At 35.4% G+C, this 24,644-nt stretch overlaps 2 protein-coding genes across 8 annotated transcripts; both read left to right on the top strand.

The window, feature by feature from the left end:
- The first annotated feature begins 11,005 nt into the window (after positions 1–11,005).
- On the top strand, positions 11,006–12,621 carry LOC112291193 (uncharacterized). Its single transcript, XM_024538298.3, has 2 exons — positions 11,006–11,923; positions 12,138–12,621. The coding sequence occupies exons 1-2, from the start codon at positions 11,763–11,765 to the stop codon at positions 12,160–12,162; spliced, it is 186 nt and encodes a 61-aa protein (XP_024394066.1). The 5' UTR covers positions 11,006–11,762; the 3' UTR covers positions 12,163–12,621.
- A 6,844-nt stretch (positions 12,622–19,465) lies between these two features.
- LOC112291073 (ankyrin repeat protein SKIP35) lies at positions 19,466–22,732 on the top strand. 7 transcript variants are annotated; one of them, XM_090255688.1, is made up of 3 exons: positions 19,466–19,741; positions 19,922–20,023; positions 20,578–22,732. In XM_090255688.1, exon 3 carries the CDS (start codon positions 20,768–20,770, stop codon positions 22,256–22,258), a length of 1,491 nt encoding a protein of 496 aa, XP_090111814.1. In that variant the 5' UTR covers positions 19,466–19,741; positions 19,922–20,023; positions 20,578–20,767; the 3' UTR covers positions 22,259–22,732. The 7 variants fall into 7 exon arrangements, with proteins under 7 accessions (XP_090111814.1, XP_090111813.1, XP_090111815.1 ...); XM_090255687.1 differs by having other exon boundaries at positions 20,575–22,732; XM_090255689.1 differs by having other exon boundaries at positions 19,922–20,043; positions 20,575–22,732.
- The last annotated feature ends 1,912 nt before the right edge of the window (positions 22,733–24,644 follow it).

The following is a 24,644-nucleotide window of genomic DNA, read 5'->3' as shown; positions in this document are numbered from 1 at the left end:
TATTTATATTATTATTTGTTTTTACTAGAATGGTTATAATAAAGCTTTATATTTTGATGCATCAATATAAAAATATCATCAAAACATAAGTTTAAATTAAATTCATAATAAATTATATTTATTAAGATATGTAATAAAAAAATAAGATAAGAATGTGATATATGGATTTGATTGATTTTATTTATTTCTATATATATACATATTTATAGATTTTGATGATGGTTAGATTCTTAAATATAAGGTTTATGTACAAAAAATAGATTAGTATGTAATTTATGAATTGTATATTTATTTTTATACTTATTTTTATTAATTCATAGTTTGATTTTTAATTTTAAGTTGATATATATATATATATATATATATATATATATGAAAATTAAGTGTTTGAAAGAAAAAAAGTGCATATTGCAAATATTACAACTGTGCAAAAGTAAAATAAAGGTATTATGTCTTATTGGAATATTTAAAATAGGCAAGACCACAATAGTAAAGGCCACATTGAATAATGTGAACCACATATATAATGTCTTTACTTTTTTGAGTGCATTGAAAGTAGTGCTGATTGTTATAAAATCTCTTCTAGTATTTTAAAATAATTTAAATTTGAAAAAAATTACCAAAAGATTTGAATGAATTTCCAAAAATATTAAAATCATTCTTAACTAAAAAAAAGTCATCCTAATCTTTTATAATATGAAGGATCAAACTCAAGTTGAAGCTATTGTGTCAATAGATGATTTACTTTTTAGTATTGGTAGCACAAAAATTTTAACAACTTGAGATTAAAAATTAATAGAACACTATACTGCATAAATATATAAAATATATTGTGAGTCATCAAATTGATTTACTTATATTTTAGGAAAAAATACACTTAGAGTACCAATAATTGTAATTATTAAGTGTAGGAAAGTTGAGATAAAAAATAAGTAGTGTTAATTATGGAAATGTGTCTTCGTTCTTGGAATTCTTATATCAATTTTCAAGATAATTAGTCCCCTTTTTTTTGGAAGTGCAGAGGCAACATCGTTGTGGATTGGTATAAATACAATTTGGAGTTTGTTCAAAGCAAGTGTTAGGAAGAATAATGGGATTTTTTAATTTTTTAATTTTTTTTGTTTAAATTTGATATGGACATTGTTGTACTGCACAATGTATATTTTGTGTATTGGAATAAGATCTCTTATGTTCTTTGTAGTAGAATTGGATTTTTTGTGTATTTTTAAAATTATATTGCTATAAATATGATCTATGAGCATTTGTAATGAGTTTTAACAATTGGTATTAAAACAACAAGAAGTATATACACATTAAAGAAAGTAGCTACAAGTATTGCACAAGAAGATTATTAGATCTTATAGCATTGGAATTGTCTTTATCAATTGGATGTTGATTATGGCCCTTATAGAAACTTGGCAATAGAGAAATGTGAGTGTGCACTTGGATGCCTTAACAAGATCCATTGTGATGTGTAGATTTGATTTAGGATCATCTAAATGAGGTTGAAATTGATTTCTCGAGGCAATTTGGTGAAGAGGTCATGTAAGATGTTGATTTAAATATGAATATGCCAATTATTTTTACATTGATATGAACTTCATAAATCTTGCAAGCTCAGTTTGAAAAAAATCAATTACATTAAAGATTTCAAATAAAAAATTTCAGAAGGAGAAATTCAATGGATAGGATTTTTTTGGATTGTGGTAGTTGAAGGTGAAAGACTTGCTTGTGCAACAAGGATTGCATAAGGAGTTGAAAAAAAAACTTGTAGATAAGACTAAAAAAATTAAATAAAGGAGATCAACTTGAGGGATATAAGTAAAATTTGTTTAAGTCTTGCAAATGAGATGTTGTACAATGTCAGGAATAAGAGTTCAACATCAAAGCTATGGACAAAATTAGAAAGTTTGTACATGACTAAGTCCCTGAAAAATTGACCATATCTAATACAACAACTTTATAACTTGGAAATAAAAGAGAGCATCAATGTTTTGAATCATCTCAATACCTTTAACAAAATTCTTTGTGAATTGATCAGCATTGATGTCGGATTAGAGAATGAAGATAAATCATTATTTTTTTTGAATTCATTACTTCTTTTTTTTGAGTATTTGATCACTATTCTTTTGTATAATAAAAATACTATTGAATTTGAAGAAATAATTTTAATTTTTTTATTAAGCCAAATGAAGAAGAAACCTAATAATAAAGAATTAAAATTAGAGGCCTTGTTTATAAGCATTAAGCTTATGCATAGAACAAAGTATAGAAAAATTTAAATCAAAATCAAAATCAAAATTTGATTAATCAAAGATCAGGTGTTTTGAATGTTGTACTACAAAAAATATTATAAAAACATAAAAAAATACTCAAACAAAAATAGAGATAAATCTTCTGAATAAGCCAATATCTAATATTAGACATATTTTAAAATTGAAAAAGAATTAATTTTTTCTAGGATAATTAGATTTGATGGGTTGTAAGTGATCAGTAGAAGTAGAAATCTTGAAGGTTATGAAGGAAGTTCTTGTGGTGATAAAGAATAATTGAATTAAAAATCTATATGAGCTTCTAAGAAATACTATTATAGGTAGAATAACTATTTTATATTCTCTAGAAAAAACACTCCAAATGATACTCAATTGTGGCATGTTTATTTAGAGTATATGAGTGAAAAAAGACTTCTCAAATTGCACAAGTGCCAACTCTTGAAAGAAAAAAATATATGTATTGTAAGTTATACTTTTGTAAGCACTAAATTGTTTAAAAAACATTATAAATTAAGCTACAACACTTTTGTTTATCAAACTGAAGGTATATTAAATTATATACATTTAGATGTATGGTAATCTATACTAATTACTTCCAATGCTAGAGCATTTTATTTCGCTTTATTTATAGATACTTATTTTAAAAAGCCGTGAGTTTATATGATGAAAAAAAAAATTAAAGTATTTTTTTATCTTTAAATTGTAAAAAATAAGTATAAAAAAATAAATTGGCAAAAAGCTAAAGAACCTTAGGTTTTATATTGGAAGAGAATAAAAGTTTGATAAATTTAATAGTATTTTCATGGCAAAAGAGATAATTTATTACTTTACTAATTCAAATATTCCTTTGAAAAATGAAATAACAAAGTAGATAATCAAGACTTTGCTACAAAAAACTCAAAGTATATTGAATAATGTAGAATTAGAAAAGAGCTTTTGAAAAAAAGTTGTAAATACAATAAGTATATTGATAAACTTCTTTCTATTTACAGCTATTGATTATAAGACATCAAAGAAAATTTGGAGAAGAAATCTTACAAATTAGTCAATATTTAGAATTTTTTGATTCCTATCATTTGTTTATGTCTAGTTAGAGAAGAGATTCATGTTGGATCCTAAGACTAGGAAATGCACCTTTCTAGATTACAAAAAATTTAAGAAAGGATACAAAATGTAGAATCCAAATAAAAACCAAATTTTGATGAGTAGATATGTGAGATTTGATAAGACCTCTTTGTTAAGAAACATGCATCCTTATAAAGAAGATAGCTTGGCTATACTTAATGTGCTTGAGGTGGAAGTTGATATTTATAAACTTATAAATATAGATAAAAATGTCTCAAATATTTTTACATTTTAGACAACCAGAGATAAAGATTTACAACAATCTCAATTTCACATATCACAAAGAAAAAAAATACTATAGACGTTTGGCTATTCAAATACTATTGTTTTTGTATTGAATATAGAAAATGGTGAATTTTCTATATTTCAGAAATCAACGAATGATAAATGCCATAAAAAAATAAAAAAAAAAATACCAATAGAAGAAGAAATAAAGTGACTTTATAAGAATAAGATAGGAAATTTGATAAGATTACTTAGAAAAAAGAAGAAAATTGATTATAAATAGATATACAAGATGAAGAAAAGATACCTAAAAGTTGGCAAAACCAAGCATAAGATTAGATTTGTAGCAAAAGGATATGCTCAAAAAAAAGATAATTATTTTAATATAAATAATTTTCTTATAATACAAATTATTACCATTTAAATTTTATTAGCTATTTTTACATGTTATGATCTAAAATTAAAATAATTAGATGTTGTTATAATATTTTTATATGGGAAATTGAAAAAAGAGTTCTATATGAAATAAGAAGAGAGTTTTTAAGTTCTTAAGAAGGAAAATTGGATCAATAAGTTGAAGAAATTTTTGTATAGACTAAAACAAAGTCTTAGACAATGATATAAGTATTTTGATACTTTTGTGACAAATAAAATTTATACTAGGAGTGAGTTTGATTATTGTGTTTATTTCAAAAAATTTGAAAAGATCTCAAAATATAATTATATCATCTTGATATTTTAAATAGATGATATGCTAATTGCAATTCAAATGAGATTTGACATTGATACATTGAAGAGTCAACTGAGGAGAGACTTTGACATAAAAGACTTAGAACCTATAAAAAATGTACTAGGCATTAATATCTACAAAGATAAGAAGATGCACAACTTAAAAATGTTATAAGAAAAATACATTGAGAAGATATTGATGTATTTTGGCATAAAGAATGTGAAGATAGTAAGTATTTTTTTAGCTTTTCATTTCAAATTGTCTTTAGTATAGTATCCTAAGATTAAACAAGACAAGAAGTCTATGTTTGTAATTTCATATGAAAATATTATAGATAATCTAATAAAAATAATAGTTTATCCTAGACTAAATATTTTGTTTAGAATTGGTGTAGTGAGCAAATACATGATAGATTTAAGAAAAGAACAATGAAATGCTAAAATGTGGATTCTTTGATATGTAAAGGATATTATAAGTATTAATATTCTATTTAGATTCAAAGCATTAGAGAGGTGAATAAATTACAAGATTTGTTAATGTTAATTTTATAAGAGATTTGGATAAGAAAATGTCCTCTATATATTATATCTTTACAATGGTTGGTGGACTTGTAAGTTGGAAGTCAACTTTATAATCTATTATAGCACTTTCAATCACTTAAGCTAAGTATATGGATATAAAAAAAGTAGTTAAAAAAACTCTATATTTAAAGAGATATTTAGGCAAGATTGATCTATTGTAAGAATAGATTCTATTACATTATGATAGTCAAAGTATAATACATTTGGCTAAGAATTGTATATTTTATTCTAAGAAAAAGCTTATAGATGTGAGGCATCACTATATCAAAGATATTATCAATTATAAAGAATTGTATGCTATTACAAAATATTCTTTGATTTTTAATAAATAAATAGATATATTTATTAATACTTGGTTGAATAAATACATGCATCTATTTATTAAAAATCAATGGAGAAGAAATATTATAAGAATTTTTCAACATATCTTTGATTTTTGAAAGATATAAAGAGATATTCTATTGAAGATCTTTATAAGATTTGCTATTAGAAGAAATAACATAATGCATATATAGGAAATTATAATTGCAAGCACTTTTTAGAAAATTTTAGAATTTTTTAGAATTATGTATCTATATATATATATATATATATATATACATAATATCTTATATAACCTTCCAAAGGCTTTTATAGTTTTCTAAAATGTTTCTTTAAAAAACATTCATAGGTTTTTTTTCTACAAAAGACTCTTTATATTTCTAATATCTTTTGATATTTTAAAGACCTCTACTAAAAGCTTTGTCATGCCTTTATTTCTATAATATATAAAATAAAACATATTGTCTAGCAACCTCAAATCTACTTTCAAGTAAATTGTAGATGTTTTATGATTTTTAAACAATCATAATTAAATATCTAAATTGAATAACACAACCATCTCACATACTTACAATAGTGCTAAAAATAATAAAAAATAATAAAATTGAATGTTCACGGGCCGATTGGTGAAGGAGTTTGTCTCAAGACGAAGTTTTCCTGCCTCTACCAATAGTATTGTAGAACGTGTTTTTGCAAAGCATCCGGAATTGCAAAACCTTGCCATGCTTTGAAGCGGAGATGACAAGGCTGCGATGGACTTTGAACAATACATAGCGTTTTGCGTTGGAATTCACTTGTCAGTGACTCATCTCACTGCCAAGATTGGCAATGAACTTGAGAATAGATAGTTGACTTAACTTCGCATGGAGAGTAAAAGGTATTCTTATGGCCTAGTTCCTGCGCCAGACGACAAGGCAAGTTCTCCTCAGACTCAAGCAGTGATTTTGGATTTGATGTTGGCTATGTATGGTTCTATGCAGTATTTAAGCAGGCTCTCCTTTTCTGCTCAATGTGACCACTGAATTGCTGCTCAATGCAGAGTGCAACTTCTGTAACAGTTAGCCATAGGAGTTTCACCCATTAGCAAGCATCGCTGATGTGATTGTTTGAATCCCATTGTTTCTTTATGTTGAGAATCAATTTCTATGTGCTGTGCAAATGTTACTGTTCAGTTCATTCAATGGTTTATGAGCCCACGCCCTGGGATTTCACATTGATGCCCCACTGGAGTTAGTGAATGTCGTGATCAAGTCTATCGTACTTGTTGCAGTGATCGTACTACCAACTGTCGTCCTTGAATAAGTGCATACTCTCAAGAGCATCTAAGAAGCTGGATTTGAGATACTGTACCAGCTTATTCTGCCGACTGTAGGACGACAACAATCCAACTGTACTTGGATAACTGCAAGAGATCGAGTAGCTTCTCAAGTTCAAAGAGTACTTTTGCAGTTTCACAAGATTGTATTACATGTCCGACAATTAGTTTGATCTGCCGTACTTGTCTGCGGCTCAAACACAGGATTTTAGAGACATTTCTTTTTCCTACTTTTGCGATGGGTAGCAGAATTGATCCTACTGTACAAGTTGTCGGTGGCATCTCAAAGCTCACTAGTGATGCAGATTGGCAGCTCTGGAAGTTCTAGATTAAGATTGTGTTTGCAGCCAATAAGGTGATGGGTGTTGTTGATGGTAGTGAGAAGCAACCAGCAGCATATGCAACATTGGCATCTGAATTATCATCAAATGCCGCATTGACCCTTGTTGCTGCTAACACCGCGATTGCAGAATGGAAGGAGAAGAATGATTGAGCACGCATGCTATTGTGTGCAGCCATTGATGGAAAGATATTGAAGAAGTTGATAAATTGCATGACGGCATTTAAGAAGTGGAGTAGATTATTTTCACTCTATGAGAGTCATGCGGCAGATAACAAGCACCTACTGCAAGCACAGTTTTTCAGTACCGGATGAACCCCAAACACGAAATCGTGACTCATATCAGTGTGATCGGGGCAATAGCCAACCAGTTGAATGTGTTGGGTGAGACTACAAACCAGTCCGCGTTCTTAACCAAGATCATCTACACTATACCATCAGAGTACAAGTATGTCCTATCAACATGGGACAATGTACTAGCCGCCGAACAGATAATTGTCAAGCTACAGTCGAGACTTCTTAAAGATGAGTTGTTGAGCTCTAAGCGAGCAGGGCCAATGATGGCGACTCACATGCCCTATACAGTTGCAGCAAGAAGGGCGGTCATGGAATTGATCGTAGATGGATTGCCAGCAAAATTTGCTGAACCATCCGACTTGTTTTGCAAGGGTTGTGTTCTTGGGAAGCAACATCAGATACCATTTGACAATACACACACATCAACGATTTCAACAACCAGGAGAGATGTTCCACAAAGATTTGTGTATGACGAACCAAGTTTTGTTAGAAGGAGCAAAGTGTTTTGTGTAGTTCAAATATGACTGCAGAATCTACCGTTTCATTTACTTCATCAAGAACAAGTCTGACACCCTTAGATGCTTTAAGCAGCTGCAGAAGGAGGTGTTTTTACAAAGATCAGAAAGCTTAGGAATGATTGAGGTGGTGAGTTCATAAGCAACCTATATGAAGCGGGAATTTGACATGAAGTTTCCGCCCCACACTCCCCGCAACAATTTGGTCTTGTTGAGCTTGAGAACCACACTGTTTCAGAGTGCATGAGGACATTGCTGTGGTCGGCAGGATTGGTAGATGCTTTGTGGGCAGAGACTGGAAAAAAAAAACCATCTGTTGCTCATCTAAGCACGTTTAGTTGTGATGTCTATGCCCTAATTCTAAAACAGTTGCGGAAGAAGCTGGATGCAAAGAGTAAAAAGTTCACCTTTCATTGGCTACTGTCAGTATGCACGCACCTATAAGTTGTGAGATTTTGTAAACCAGAAGGTAAGGGAGTATAGGGAAGTAAACTTCCATGAATGCTTCCCTCTTGCAAGCCTTGACACAATAGTGTTTCCATATCCCTCTTGACAGTTTGAAGCAATATATGGCCTTAGAGCACTACGGTGCGAGTGGGTCTACAAGACCAAGCTCAAGGCAGATGGGACGGTTGCTCGCAACAAGGTGAGGTTGGTAGCAAAGGGTTTCTTGCAAGTACCCGACATCAACTTCAACGAGACTTAGTCACCAGTTGAGAGGTTTGAATATGTGCGGACAGTTCTCTCTATTGCAACAACAGAAGATATTACGAGAATGCAGTTTGATGCGAAGACAGCCTTCATCAAATCTGGGTAGGACGAGGTCATCTTCATGAAACAGCTGGAAGGATATGCGAAGAAGAGAGAAGAGAAGTTAGTATGCTTATTGCAGCAGGCTTTCTACGGCCTCTATCAATAATCACGTATTTGGAATCTGACGTTCAGAGTTGCTGGAAGTATATCAGCTTACACCTACCACAGCTGATCCATGTGTTTTCATGCAGAAGATCCTAATTGCAGTTTTTGTAGATAATGGTCTGTGTGTTATCGCGACAAGAAGACGATAGAAGATATGACGAGCTACCTCAACTAGCATTTGGAGGTGACGTTTGGTGATGCTGAATACTATGTCGGTCTTCATATCATTAGATATCGCAAGAAGCGGTGCTTGCGTTTGAGCTAGAGCCGCTACATCGAAGAAGTGGCAAGATGTTTTGGCATGGCTGACTCTCTCACCCGATCTCCACAGCAATGGACCCTAATTTTCCATTTAGAGCAATTGGAGATGGGAAGAAGAAAGGCATGGAGGATGTAGCATGTCAGGAGGCGATTGGATCCGTGATGTGGGCAATGAGGGGAACTAGGTTTGGCATTGCATATTTTGTGAGTATGTTGGCCATTTACAACCTGAATCCGGGTCGTGAACACTGCCATGCAGTTAAGCGGTTGATTTGGTATATGGGCTGTACTGCAGATTATGTGATGTACTGCGGTTCTAATGATAGTCAGCACATATTAGAGGGATATTGTGATTCTGACTAAGCAGCAGACATGGACACGAGGAGATCCTGTAGTGGATACGGAATCGAGCATCGAGGTGCGCGTTTGAGCCTGACATTGTTTTCTTGTTACTTGCGCATTCGTCCGATCATTCCCGTCAGCGAGAGCTTCTAGTAGATGTTCGCAGTTGAGCGGGCCTATGACATTTGATCATTTTTCTTCCCGTCTCATGCACTACGAGATGCTGAATTGAGCTTGGTGATATACATTCATTCATCGAGTTGGAGGAAGAGGAACATTATTTCGAGGTTCCCTGAACCATCCGCTGCGTCATGGTTTGATATTGCGGACTGCCACTCCGGTGCATGGAGATAATTACAGGATTATTAGAGTCAAGTGTCATGGCCTAGTCATTGAGAGTCAGTTAGCTCATGCTTTGATCCATTCTGTGCTCCCTTGGCAACGGGCGTCACGATTTTTTTGTTTATATCGGAGTGACTGGCATTCAAGCATGAGCAACACTTGCAGTCGGAGTTGTAGCTGTGTTGTGAGATTGAACGGGCTGCAGATCCATTTCTATTGATATCAATGCACTTCCACAAATTTTGGGCTCTGTTCCAGGCTCGGAGTTGGAACTCAGTTGAAGTGAACACGGTGTCGAATTCACTATATGCAGCCTGTCTCAAGACATTTGGGCGGCATTCAGGAGCGATTACAAAATGCCGTGCAAGAGCATCGGAACGTCATCATAGACCTCTTCGTCCAGTAATAACTAATCACACCTGCCATCACATATTACTAATTTCTGTCGAGATCGACTTAACGTCAACCATTTCTATGATCACAATATGATCACTCCATTTCCTAGTTTATAAGTGTCGAGGATTTGTTACAGGTATGTCAAACGCTTTTTCCTTCAGCCGTGTCACCTTCTCGACATACGAAGCAGCCTCACCAAAGCAGACAGGGTATTCCAACTCTTTGACAACTATTAGGGGAGTCTTCTTAGAAAAGCTTTAACAAATGCTAGTTTGAAGCTCGGTCGTTCGGCCTGAAACTCATGATCTCACGCAAAACACGAGGCGATTGTGCTGTCAATTGGTGTTGAATTTTCGGTGCATCCGTGGCCTGGAATCTAGGAGTGCGTGCGCATCAATGTGAAGGAGCTCTCCGTTACGTACAATTCAAAGTACCGCTCGCAAATGGCACCGAGTACGATTACCTCCTACTTCACAACTTTAATTTGTTTCCTGTCTTTTGTTTCTATTCTAGAGGAAAATTTGCTACTTGACGAACAATGCTCACAAATCACTTTTAAATTTGCAAGAGCTACTCATGCCAGAACTGAACATGGAGCCTTCTAATGCCAATTCTCATGCGCACCGACCATCCTCGATCGAACACGGTGTCGAATCCTTGAACCGGCACTAATATTCGAAGCAGTTTCAAATAGAGTCATTGTTCTGATTTCTCCGAATGCGTACATTCCGTGGAAAGGTACAAGCATCTAGCTTTGAAATAAAGGCTTGTACGAATCTGAAGCTAATATGCAATGATCCTTTCATGCGAACTGACATCCTTAACGTGCAACATCCTTTCAATTATTCAAACGGACCTTGTGATGAACAATGCAATAGGCTAATACAAGTTCACACGAAATGTGGCTATGAGTGCATTCAAGGAAAGACGGTGGCTCTGTCAAATGTCTTGATGTGAAGACGCAGCAGGCCCAGTAGGAGTCTCACACTGTGGAAGCCTCTGTTGGGTGTTCGATTACCAGCATCAGAAATCACCAAAGCAATCTGCGCTTCGAAAGTCCTGCTGTGCACTAACTGCAGTTATGGAGTCACATGTGACGGCTGAATCAGTGCAACGTGGAGAGGTTTTCTGGGAACAGGACATGCATTGCAAGAACAATTAATTTTTACTCATTGATTACTTTTCTTTTTGTCTTTTTCTTTCAGTGGTATTTTCACAACTCTTCCCTCGACAGAATTGGGTTATTTGTTCCACTCTTGTTGATGGTTGAAATCAAGAGTCGAGATTGCTCAGGGTTGCATTCAAGACAGATCACTTGCACTGCAAGTATGAGATGAACATCACGCATGAAGGAAACTCAGCATGACAATATAAGCCAATTCCTTCACTCACTACTTGCTATGTGATTGACCAAATTATTAGTTCAGATAGATTGTGAATCAGGGATGAACAAACACAATTAATTATATTATTCTCCTAACGATTCTCCAAAAACATTTTTTTTCTGAATAAGGCAGATGCCTTAAATTAGAGGCAGCACACAACGCTGCAAACAAATTCCTGCACTACTTTCTAAACGATGCTGGAAATTATGAACGATGTCGTCGAACGTTAGTTCCCGTTCTTACACCTGCAGAGAAACAGAGGCTACGGCCCAGAGGCTCCATATTAGGGTTTCAGTGGCGCAATGGTGAAGGTGCAATTGCAGTAGTTGGGGTTCCAACGTTAACGATGAATGGTGAGGAATCGGTGAGAGCGAGTCAGGAAGCTGTTGAATCGCGATGGCGTTGAGCAATTTTCTGTTGACGGTGGCGGCAGTAGGGGCTGGATTTGTCCTGCTTTCAAGAGATGTGCGCCGATCCGCTGTGAATCTCCGGAGAAATCTTAAGCATGTGCGCACCTGGCTTGAGCAGGAACAAGCCTCCTTTGGTTCTGCGTCCAAGTAACATGCCTCTGCTTCACTCTCGATTGTTTTGACAAATTTGTTTGCCTTCTTGCAATTGGTATGCGCATCGTATACTCGGAGACATTGATCGCCGTGTATCCTTGACGTGGTGCATTTTTATCCAATTTCTGCAACTTGCTAGTTACCCCGCATGCTTGACTTTGACTATTGTAGTTGTGTACTGAAATCCTAGGTTTCCATGTGCATGCAGACATGCAAAACCCAAGGGAGGTTGAAGCAGGAAAGTCTGAAAAGCTCACCACGAAAGAGGAGAAGCATTAAGTGTACTCAGTGTGTTTTTAGGGAATAATGTATCGGAGTACTCTACTTGTGTATCTAGGGCTGTCTACTTTATTCCACCATTACGGTATTAAATTATAGGTCTCTTTGTGAGATATTGAAGTGGTAAGTCTTGAGGTTTCCGAATTCTTTTTAATTCTATTCACACATGCAGATGATCTCCAGGTTTTAGTTAAGTCCATCCGACAACCAGCGTCTTGGCGAATTTTTTAATCTGCCAATGAGTGTGGGGGATTAGAGGCGTTATTAGAGGCTGAAAGCTCAATTGCAGTTTGTCTAGAACTAGCCTGTTCTTTATATCGACTAGGGTGTGATGACAGGAAAGTCAATGTTGGTGCAAGCTCTCAGAATTAATCAATGTTGTGGAAACTTTGAAAGTAAAGACATTCTGTCAACTCTTTTGCGTGTACTGTGATTGTGGTGATTGTCTACGGGTGCAAACGACCTATCTCTTGTAAATCATTCAGTTATTGTGCTCTCACGACAAATCGATACTATGCTCGTATTAATTTCTGTATTATATTGTCCTCATTTTTATAGGTATTCGGAAACGATTTGATTTTGTGTGACCAGGAAAACGCCATGCCTAGGCGTTGGTACGGATTCGTGTCATATATTACATTATGTTCTCGAACGTTTCTTCGTTGTCAGTTGTGCATGGGTTTTTCAGTAAACTTCTATTTTGCAGTACACGATCGTGTATGTGGTGCTGTCAGTTTAGTGAAGAAATGTTCTTGATGGTCAAGGCAGTCAAATCTGTCTACGTTACAGCGACAGTAATATTCTGTACAAATTCGAATGTTGTTTTTGGTCTATGGCCAGGATTTTCTTGACCACGTGAGTCTCATGGAGATTGCAGAGTAGGAGCTTTAACCGTTCAAAGGTGGAGAGTATTTGCAGTTTTTGGTATCAATAGTGTCAGAAGACCCAGCAGGTACCTGAGTATAAAATGCACTAGATTCTGGTTTCCGTTGCCCCATCTAAGACAGGTGGTTGCTTCAGCAAAGTAATGGAAGCCACGTTGCTGTAACTTTGTACTATAGGTTTTCAGACACCCATGCCTGGCTTCCCCACTGGATTCGCTTTACTTTTGTATGCTCCTTGTTTGGGATAGTAGACATATTCCTTGCATGCCATTAATGTTGAGAGGGTTCAGTGTCATGTGGTCTGAGTCCCAGGGGACTGGCAATTGGTTAGAATATTGGAAGCTACACCGCTCTCAGAATTTTCAATAGCCTTATCAAGTTCCAGCATCATTCAGTGATCAGTAAGGAGACTGTACTATGTGCCGTCGTGAACAAGGATGCAAACAGTTGGGATAACATTACTTGTTAGGATGGAACTCATCGAACTGGAGCTGGCTTGATGCATTGAAAAATACACAAGCTGTTATCCTCCCAGTGAAATGTTCTCACTCTACTGTATATATTTTTTCGTTTAGCTACATCATTTCGTCTTAAAACTTTGTGCCAAGGTGCGTTGCTGCTAGAGCCAGGCATCTCCAGTCTCCCTCTTGCCCACTCTCAGTTTCAGTTCAACTGTATCTTCTAAAATCCTTCCTGAACTAGATTTCAGAGCACGTCCCCAAGGCTGTCTTACACAGTTCATGGGCTCTGGGAAGATTATGATGGATGGGATTGAGCTGCTCCAGATTCCAGTTTGATAGTCTTTGCAGAGATAATCATGTTGGCAGCAACTTGCTTCTAGGGTGTGAACACGAAGGTATGGTGAAACTCTCTCTTTGAACCATTCATTCAAACATTAAAGTTTCACTAGACATAGATCTCAATCATAGTTACTGTATCTAACGTCACAACAATCATTTAGTGCAGGACTCAGCTCGCTGGGAATGACAACCATTACAGGCCAGGACCAGTAGTCCAAACGTAATGTATTGAGGAAAGCAACAAAACAAAAATGACAGTGTATCTACTCAAACTTGGGAGGCTGTAATAATGGCTCATAAAAACAAATGGTCATCTGATATGTATAGGAATTCTTTATTCACGAAGAGTGACGAGCTTGTGAAGCTTATGAGACTGTGTTTATTAACTTCTTTTGTTTTGTTTCGTTTTAAAAGTTTCCCCTGCTCCCTGAAAACTATCAAGCTGATTCTTACACAGTTGCTGTTTATCCTTTTTATTTCTTTCCATTTACAGTCTGAATCTCAAGATGTTGTGCATTGGTCTGAGTTCACAAATTGATTATAATCAAGTGCATTCATGACTCCCAAAAATTAGTAGAAAAGAAATGACTGCACTTGTTTGTAATAAAGTTTTGAGATATCATGTCATAATATAAAAATATAAATAATAATTTTTATCATGAGGCATATATTATAATGGCTGTTTCGAGATTTTGAGTTTTTATTATTCTTTTATGATATTAATTTGTAGAAGATTAAAGAGACTTTTTTATGTGATGCATATTTTAATATTTTATCTATAAAAAAAAGATCCGAATACAGCATATATAGGATATGAAAAACATGTTTTGAATAGTGAAAATGAATCTGTGTTATATAATATGAAAAATATGTAAAAAAAAAATTAATTAGTTCTTAATGGATGTTCACTTATGGTAAATTTGTGAATGCAGAAGGCATTGAATTAAAATTTTGTAGATTGTTTGTTGTTGAAATTGAGCACAATCTATTACTTAAGCATTTTACACAACAAGATATTATGCTTCTGCGTACGTAAACCATAAGTGAAAAATTATAGAATAAACCTTCACTCTTTAAACCCACGCATGCTTTCAATTCAAACAATAAATGTCCTTCAAAAAAAAAAAAAACAAAATGCACACACACACACATACAACTATCGTCCCATTTTAAGATGAAGACATTTATCTACATACAAAAAGTGCGAAAGAACTACTTTAAAAAAATAAAAACAAAATTTGATTCCACATCACCTCAAACTACCAAAACATGGCACATTGCACCCAAAAAATGTTTAAAAGGTTGGTGGTTTGAATCTAAGATGTAAAAATTTGACAGCACTTTAAAAACTTAAAAAAAAAAAAAAAAAAAAAAAAAAAAAAATCACATGCACTCATACACATACATACCTCTAATACTCTTTAAAAATCTAATTCTTTTTTGAAATCTAACATTTAAGCAAATACATTGTTAAAAAAAAAGAAAAAAAAAAGAAAGAAGAGAAAATAATAAAAATTCCATGAAAATTAAGTATAAAATTAGGGTTTGAAGAAAAATTACACATAAAGTAAATTTGAATAATTGAATATACATAAATTGGTGTGAATAATTAGAAACAAGCACCCACACATCCCCAAGGGCCAACAGCCACGGGTCCAGCTCATGAGCGGGTGCCCGTGCCCCGTCCTTACCCGGCCCGTCCCGTCCAGTTACCCCCTCGTCCACCGTGGAACGGCCGCAGCGCGACGCAGCCCGGGTCGTGGGGAAGCCGGGGCGGGTCACCCGTGCTGTAGTGCCCGGCCCGGGCCTTCGCCCACCACGTTGGGCATGGGCTTAATACGATATCATGCACAAATTAAACTCATTTTTATGGCTGATTAATTCTTTCTTTGAATCAGATTTTACAAGCAGCTACACTAATATTGTACTGCTAGAGTTTGATATGTACCAAGGTTTTGTAAAATACAGAAAAAGTGATAGAGAATGAAGATTAAAAATAAAAAATTGTGTTGTAAATTTCATAAAAGGAAATAGAGTGGGTACCTAAAACCAATTAATCAAATAAAGCACACATGTTGAATCAAAATTTCTGATTTTTTTAATGAAAGAGAACGTGAATGAGAAAACATACAACTTTGTATAATCCTGAGATAAAAAAACATTTATATCTGTACACACTTCACAATTTTTCTCATCTGGGTTGGATTTCATTATAAATATATATATATATATATATATACACACACATGCAAGACAAAAGGAATATATGTATATGTATATGTATATATATATATATATATAACCACACTTAAACACACGTTCATGCATTCATGTACGTACGTGATCAAGGAAAAATACCCATCTCAAGTCAAAAAGAATAAATTGTAAGGCATGAGGAATCCAAACATGTCCCGGATTGAAAAAATTTAAAATAGTAAAAATAAAATGATAATATATATCATGTCTACCGATACAGATAAATAATACAAAATCACGAAGGTTTGGCCAAAGTGTAAAATTATTTCCACTACAAATATCTGTAATTGTTTAACTTCCCCCAACAAAGGCGAATGACATTATCACACTTGATGTTTGCTTTCATTTAATTTTATTACTTAAAAACGAAGAAAAAAGAAATAGGAATCAATCAGTTCCTGGCACACGTTAGCTGTTGATTTGAAATAGTTTAATGAATGTGGCAATTATGGACTTGGTTTTGAAGAGGAGGGGGAGGGTCAACCCATTCTTTTGTTTTTCCTAAAAGAAAATAATAAAAACAATATAAAAAAATTAACAGAATTCATGACCAGTTTGAAAAAGAAAAGGAAAAACAAGTGAAGAATAACACTCAGTAGCCTGTGGGTATTCGAGTTTTTGTTTTTATTTTTATTTTCCATTGTTGTGATTAGTATCATTGTTGCTTCGATTATTCAATCAATTCCCAAAAAAGTTCAAGCTCAAATTAAGATCTTGTGCTTTGTAATTGGTAACTTGTGAAGCAATTAAAAATCTTGTTTATTTATATGTGCATTTGTATATACCTTGCAAAAACATCTCACATGATTTAGCTGGTTAATGTATAGATTAATCAATAAGGAATTAAGAATTGTGGTTTATTCCATCATGCAAACTAACAAATTTGTAATTTTGATTTGAACTGCAAACCTATTTACTGTAGCTAATTGCTGTTATATAGAGGCTTAGGGTTATTGCTACCATAATGTATTCATTTTACTTTGGATACTCTTTGCATTAAACCCTTGTGCATAGCAAAAATAATTCATGTATCTTAGATCATTATCCAAGTAAATGAAAATTCTTGAAAAATAACCTAAACACAAACAAATAGATGGAAATCTAAGCACAAGTGTTTTTCCTCCTATATGCCAATTTCTTCATTGGGGCATCCATGTACCACTCAGATTTATTGAATGAAATGATAACATGAACAAACAGAAAATGAAAAGCAAAGTAAAGCAAAGTTAAAAAAAAAAAAAAAAAAAAGGATTTGAACTCAATTCATTGATTCATCAACTTTTGGGTGATGGAGGTGTGATAAGTCCAACATGTAAAAACACACATCATTTGCCACATTATTCTCTAACATCAATGAGTGGGTAGCCTTTTTAAACTTCTTTTATGTCAGGGTTCTATTCATTTCACATGGTTTTGTGCTTACAAAACTTGGTTTGGCAATCAAGACTCTCATCTCCAAACCCTAAAACCAAATACTTGGCTTTCTCAATGCAAAGGCCCTAAACCCTAATTTTAGCTCAAAGAATACAACAATACAATTGGGGGGGGGGGACTAGAAGGGGGTTAATTCCAACATAGTATGATTGCCAAATAGTGGATGTAAATTCACCTTCCCTTTTATAAAAAAACCAAAAGGAAAGAAAAGTCTTTGGTCCTACAAATGACTTTGTTCTTGCTCTAATTGAGATACTATCTCTCTCCATGAAGTGAGTTTGCTTCTTTGGCAAGCGTTACAGTCATTGCCTTCAAAAAGACTTGAAAAAGATTTATTTCTGTCAAAACCCATGATAAAAGTTGCAGTGTCTCTCTCAAGAACATCATTTTTATACCTTTTGAATTTACATCAAATTATGACCCCATACATATGCTTTATATATATATATATATATATATATATATGTAGCATTTCCTTTACAATCTTTTAAAAAAAGAGACCATAGTTAAATATGATGTTGTAGTGAAGCAGTAATAAATTATAAATTATATAACTGACTAGTCATACTTTAAGATGAATCAATTCATTTTTTTCAAAAAATAAATAAATCTCATAGCACATATGCATCTTTCCAATTATTGCAATTACTCATGCTGTGTTAGATAACTTAAAAAAACATGCACCTTGAACCAACATGAAGCATGTAAATTTTTTACAGCTATTTTTGTACATGTTTTTTCATGCAAAATTTTTTGAAAATAACTATCTGGAGAAAAAATTGACCTTACAATTTCGCATTACAAAGTGCATTTGTTTGCAAGGCATACCCATATATTAATATATATATATATATATATATATATATATATATTATTTAAGAAATCAAATATTATATGCGTTCGTATATATTACAAGATGACAAAGTTTCACTTCTGTTGGATTTCTTTATTTCTAAAATTATTGCTGCTTTGTTTGTTTGGTTTTATGATGATTCATGTGATCATTAAAATATTAAAATTAAAGCTGGAGGCTGATGTCCATGGTTTATTAGAGAGGTAGTGGGGATGCTTAAATAACCTTGCAACAAATGCAATCATCCAAAGTATTATTGTGTACTAAAGCAACGAAAAACATCATCTCACCATGGATTCCTTGTTATTTGACACTAAGAACTGAGTTAAACTTGCTATCACAACAGATTTTTTTAGTTACTCAAATCAAATTACACTAAATAAAATAATATATATATATATATATATATATATAATAAGGGAATGTTAAATAGACCTAAGTATTTACTAAGTCAACCTACCCATAATGAAGAATATGGTAATCATGATGAATGTGGTTGGTTTTTATTGGTTTTAGATCCACTAGTAGAGAAATGAATCTACAGGTCTTTTTTTTAAAAGATAGTTAAGATAATTGGGTAAATTTAGTAAAAACGTGAGTCTATTTAACATCCCCCTATACATGTAACAAAAAATATAAATGAAAGTTAAAATTCAATTAGGGTCCAAGTTTTCTAACAAGAGAAACTTTTCTACCCAACAGCACAGTTAAATGTTGGGGAAGGAATATACAAGAATAGTAATGAAAAAAAGGGGGTGAAATAATAATACCAACACATTCCACCAAAATAAAAAGTGAGATGTTAGAAAGGAAAGAGTGGCTTCACTGATGGGCCACGGTGATAAGCCCCACCGCTGCAAGCCACGCATTTGTAGCTGCGAAGGAGAGAAGGGAGTGGATGAGCCTCCCAAGACCGTGTCCGACCCATGGCTGTGGGCCACGGTACCACACTCCGCGGAAATGACCGTGGCCTCGGTCATAGGGGCGTCGGAGTCGCTCAGCGAAGGTGAAGAAAGGGTTGCGCGGTGCTCGCGTCGCCAGCGCTGCGAGGCCAAGAGCGTCGGCCGAACGCGGAACCAGGCTCGGCGACAGCCACTGACGAATCGAAGCCAAGGAGCTTGGTTACTTCATAACCGGAAGGCATCGCGCACAAGAGCCGGCGGCGGGTCCCCTAGAAGACGGTGACGAAGAAGAGTGAGAGGAGAGTTGCACTGAGGATAAGATTTGGATAGTTGCGAGTTGGGCGTTGGGTTATTTTATTTAACCACGGTGTTTAGAACAACATACGGCTGGGATTGACCAAAAGGTATAGTCTAGATTACTCTGAACTGTTTGCTAGCTATACTCCTTTTTGCCTGTCTTTGTTCGTCGGTTTAGTGATCTGGAATGAGGGGCTAGTTAAAATGAACAGCCTTTTCGGCAATTAGACTCCAAGGTGTTCTCGCTTCGAGAGCTCTTACTCAGGGCGTCGTTGGGTACGCTGTAGCGTCGCATTGGTGCTTCGATCGGAGATCGCCTTGATTACATATGAAGCCCTTAATTTTGCAAGTCTCCCGACGTTGAGACCGTCGCTCGAGGCAGATGAAAGGTATTCATTCAACAGCCAGGGTAGGTTCACTTGGTTTGGTTAGTAATTCCAACACTAGCATGGGTGGGACATCCATTTTAAACAAAAGGGTTTGGTTTTAGCTGATTATATCTGTTGTGAGCACCCTTGTGAGCACTATCAGCAATCGACAATCGTTTCTCAGCAGCGTCGTTTTTCGAGTCCGTGGTGAGTAGCACGAAGGTGCAGAGTCTGTGTCCAGCTCTATGTGCGTCGTTAAGGTTTAGCTCAGCTGCTCTAGCAAGATTTCAAATTCTCATGTATGGCTTTCTTTCCTCACTCAGAATTTCACCATCTATTCGTAATACACTTGAGCCAAGCACGAAGTTACCACGCTATTCTAGTTGGAAATTAAGTGGAGTTGTAGGCGTATATGGTTCATCCTGTAGGTTAATGAGGCTCCAGAAAGTTAAGATCGTTTTTTTCATATACTTTTTCGAGCATTTAAACTATAAGAATATTATTAAATTACTTATTTAAAATAGAATTGAAATATTTAAGAGATTCATTGTTTGAGTTGGTGGTTGAATCAGTAGCTGCGGCTGCAGCTGAGTTTGGCCTTGAATCCGCGACGAGAGCAAGCAGCATCAAAGACCAAGTGCAGTTATCGGAGCAGCTTGATCGCTGGCTCAATTGAACGCTGAGCTAAAACAAGACATTGTATCGGAAAGCTGTCCAACATGAAACCTTCTGGTTGATGCAAGTGCAACAAACTTGGTGAGCGCCATGACTTGTGCTGGCTTGTCCGGCCACATACATGTTGTAGACGGCCTCATCGAGGGTTCTAGCTCTCCTCCAGCACTAGGTGCAGCTTTTGTGGGAGCATTATCAGGTCTTCAGAAAGACATCGTTGATTATGTGGTCCGCGCTGCTGACAGAGATGGACTTGATAAATGCCTTCTCATGAGCGCAGCTCGAATTTGGAGTTGTAGCACTCTGGAGGACGTTGAATTCTTACTCTATGCTATTCAGAGCTTGACTAATGCTGGAGCTGTAAGCTTCCAAAAAGCTTTGCAACTGAGTTGTGGCGACGCTGTCATCGAACACTGGAATGGCCTCATTTTCATGGAAAAAGCTAGCATTCTTCAGAGACTAGTGGATTTGGGGATTAGCCATCTGACTCCAGATTTCTTCGGGCGGATCCTCTTGATGACTTGTGTGACCTTCCTATTCAAGTTACTCCAGTCCCAGAAGAAGGTTAGTCGAAGTCAGTTGGAGTCAACGAAACTGCACCTCAAATCTGGAGAGGATCTAAGATGCGAAGCGATTGTGCAGGATATGATCAATCTCCTGTCAGTCTTATGTAAGAACGAGGGAGCTAACGTCTTCAGCAGTCAACTACTGAATGTTACCTTCGGAAGACTTGAAGATGTCGGGCGTTTGCTGCACGTTTCGAATTTACCTATGGAAAACAACTACGCCGAGTGGCCACTGAGGATGATTAAATTTTTACTTACTGACTGTGGCATCAAGGATTTGAGTGACACAGTTACCACGCTCGCTGCGTTTCAGGCAGCCCGACTAAACATTCTGCTTCCTGTCGTGCAGCTCTTCATCGAACTTCAATGCTTCGAGGCTGTGTACGTTTATCTGGATTTGTCCATAACATTTTGTCAAATGGATGCAATCCGTTACCTTCTCGGTGTCGTATCCCAGCCAGTCGACACAGCACGTTTGATTCAGGCCGTGCGTCTGGCGGCCTCGAATAGGAGGGGCCCGCCCCGTGGGCCACAAGGGGTCCTGTGTGCCCTTCATTCAAACTTTTTGAGGGATAAGGACTACACCTTGACAGAGGCCGTTATGTTAGCGGAATTGCCTGAAACAGATCCATCGGTAAAAATGGCTTTAAAAACGGAGTGGTCACCGAAAGCTTTCGAAGCAGGGGTGCAGGCTGGAGAGAACCATTTTTTGAGCTTTATGCTTGTTAAGAAGCATGCGAGGTCGCCATTGCGTGTGGGTGAGTTGCCATTAGATTTGCAAGCAGCAATTGGGTATCTTCCTTTGTACAAGGACTGTTGGAATACTCCTGGCAGTCTTTTATCGCAAAGGCAACGAGGGGAGTTAATTGCAGCTTTGCGACGAATAGATCACGGGGGTGGAAGCCTTTCTGAATCAGAGCTTCTGAATGCCGAAAAGCCAATGCTGTTGAGCCGCCTAGCAGCCTTTCTTCCAGCTTGGTGCTCTGCGACAGCCTTTCAGTCATGCTGTTCCTCTTGAGATCGAGCGAGACCTAAGTCCAGCAATGGATGACACTCTTTATACCGAACATGGTTTACCGTTGAGGAGGCTATTTTTCTCGGTGACAAGACTTCACCACGTACTCTTGGAGTTGATACGGGAGGTTCTCTTTCCACTGCGTATCAAAATCATGTTTTATTTAGCGAGCAATGTCTAAGATCTGGTCTTTCATTTCTCGCGATTACAGACTACAAGGGGTTTCTGCTTGTGCTGAACATGAGGATGTTATTGATGCATATGTATATATATATATATATATATATATGTATGTATATATGTATATATATATATATATGTATGTATATATGCAAACTCGAATGATTATCGCATGCTGAACCCAGCCTTTATCAAAGCATTGTGGATTTCAACGTCCAATTATTGATGAAACTTAGTGACACATCTGACAGAATGTGTATCAGCATGCGATTAATGAAAATGCCAGTTCTAGTCAAAGCTTTTCAACTGCTGCCAAGTGATAAACCTCGGAACTTAAACATTATCTTCCACTTCTGATTGCTTGTTAGATTTTCTACCGTCGACTCATGAATCCGTGAGCTTCTGAGTGGGTATCTTCCTGTCTAAATTACGATGTCTAACGTCATGTGTGTATTGATGAATCTCATGTAAATGTCGTTGGATACGTCTCACATCGATTTCTCCTTGCAGGCAGTGATGTTATCGATGCACTCTCTTGCTGATTTCGCTCATGGTCGCGAGCTTCCTTGTACAATACCCTGATTGTACAACAGGCAGTGAAGTTCTATCCTTTTGAGTATATGTTGGAGAGAGAAAACCCACCACCATCATATCTTCCCTACTGCTTGGCATAACTTGGACTGTCAGAACAGATACTAAAGTTGATCTCTTCCCGCTCGTTAAGTGTAGACCTACATTACCTAGTACGCTTGCAATGAATATGGGTCAGGTGCATAGACATTCTCAAGCTTCAGTCTGGGTTTCGGCTATCAGGGATACAGGTCAAATGAAGTACCCAGAAGACGTGCGTTCTCCACTGCAAACTAGAGAATTAGCATCAAACCCTCGCAGACAGAATCACAAAATCAAGTCGACGTCCTGAAGTCGTATCATTGCAGCACTCCGAAGTTTCCACGGATTATACGAAGTTCAAATCGTAGTACCCAGTTCGAGCCGTGGAGGTAGTGCATGAATCTCTAAACCACGAACAAAAGTAGTGAAGGATACAGTAAATGACTGTAAAGCATCATCTCTGGTTCTATTCACTATATACAGCTACGGCTGCACTGGGTTCTCTGCGAACAAGCATTTCCGAGCACAATGTTGCAGACCAAAACGATAGACAAGAGCAAAATCAGACGATGCTTCTGCCTCCCCTCCATCAGATGGAAACCGAGTAGAAAGTTTGATGACCTGTACAAACTGGAACTGCGGAAGACTACAAACTCAGCATTCAAAAAATATGGCATAATTTAACGTGCTACTGATGTGGAGCCAGAGTTCTCCGCACACTTCTTATTCTGAACGCATCACAACAATGAGTGATCATAAAAATCATGCATAAAGAAAACTTACCATTTCCGTAAACATCACAATAGGATGTAAAGAATTAAAAAATTAGAAAAAATTTAGAAAAATGAAAAAAGAGTTAATAAAATGGTATCATAAGATTGAATTGGAGGATGTGATAGAAAACAATACTAGTTGCAATTTCAAATTGAGAAGAAAGAATTGATGTGATAAACCACTTCGTAGAAATGTTTTTAAATAATGTTTTCATTACTATTTAACTAAAAAGGGAGCAATCTCAAGTATACATCTTCTTATTTGTAAAAGTGTAATTTTGATACTAAAAACATAAACAATGTATTTTTGAAAATCTTTAAAAAATTTAGAAATATGAAAAATATTTTTATTTTTATAGTTGTGAGGTGAAATCAAAGAGGAATATGTTATAGCTTTGACATGATATTTTGACAACATAGTATAGAATAAATCATTTCTTTGGAAGCCCAAATAATAAAAACGTATATTTTATAGAAACTTTATAATTTTATACTACAAATTTTTTTATCACATTAATATCTAAGTATTTGATTCAATAAGAAATTAATATTGTTTTTCAATAATTCAAATTTAAATATATGTCTAATTATATGTATTTATTTATATCAAATAAGTAATCTATTAAAAAAAAATTATCGTAAATAAGTTATTTTAGATTAATATAACTGCATTAATGAAGCAATTAACTCTATAGGATCTATAAATATATTTTTAAATATAAAATCAACTTAAAATATATATAATCCAAAATAATAATAATAAAAAATGAAGTATATCAAATTTATTTTTTAAAATAATTTATCAAAAAATTACCATATTTTTA

This window comes from Physcomitrium patens, chromosome 14 (genome assembly GCF_059467195.1).
Source record: "Physcomitrium patens ecotype Gransden chromosome 14, ASM5946719v1, whole genome shotgun sequence".
Lineage (NCBI taxonomy): Eukaryota > Viridiplantae > Streptophyta > Bryopsida > Funariales > Funariaceae > Physcomitrium > Physcomitrium patens.
Note: the sequence above shows the minus strand (reverse complement) of the source record. Positions and strands in the feature narration are given on the sequence as shown.

What these genes read in the sequence shown, in the direction of transcription:
- LOC112291073 (XM_024538049.3), top strand. Translation starts at nt 20,768, where the DNA reads ATGACTTGTGCTGGCTTGTCCGGCCACATACATGTTGTAGACGGCCTC.
- LOC112291193 (XM_024538298.3), top strand. Translation starts at nt 11,763, where the DNA reads ATGGCGTTGAGCAATTTTCTGTTGACGGTGGCGGCAGTAGGGGCTGGA. An exon ending in TCCTTTGGTTCTGCGTCCAA is followed by an intron (nt 11,924 to 12,137) that starts GTAACATGCCTC and finishes ATGTGCATGCAG; the next exon opens with ACATGCAAAACCCAAGGGAG.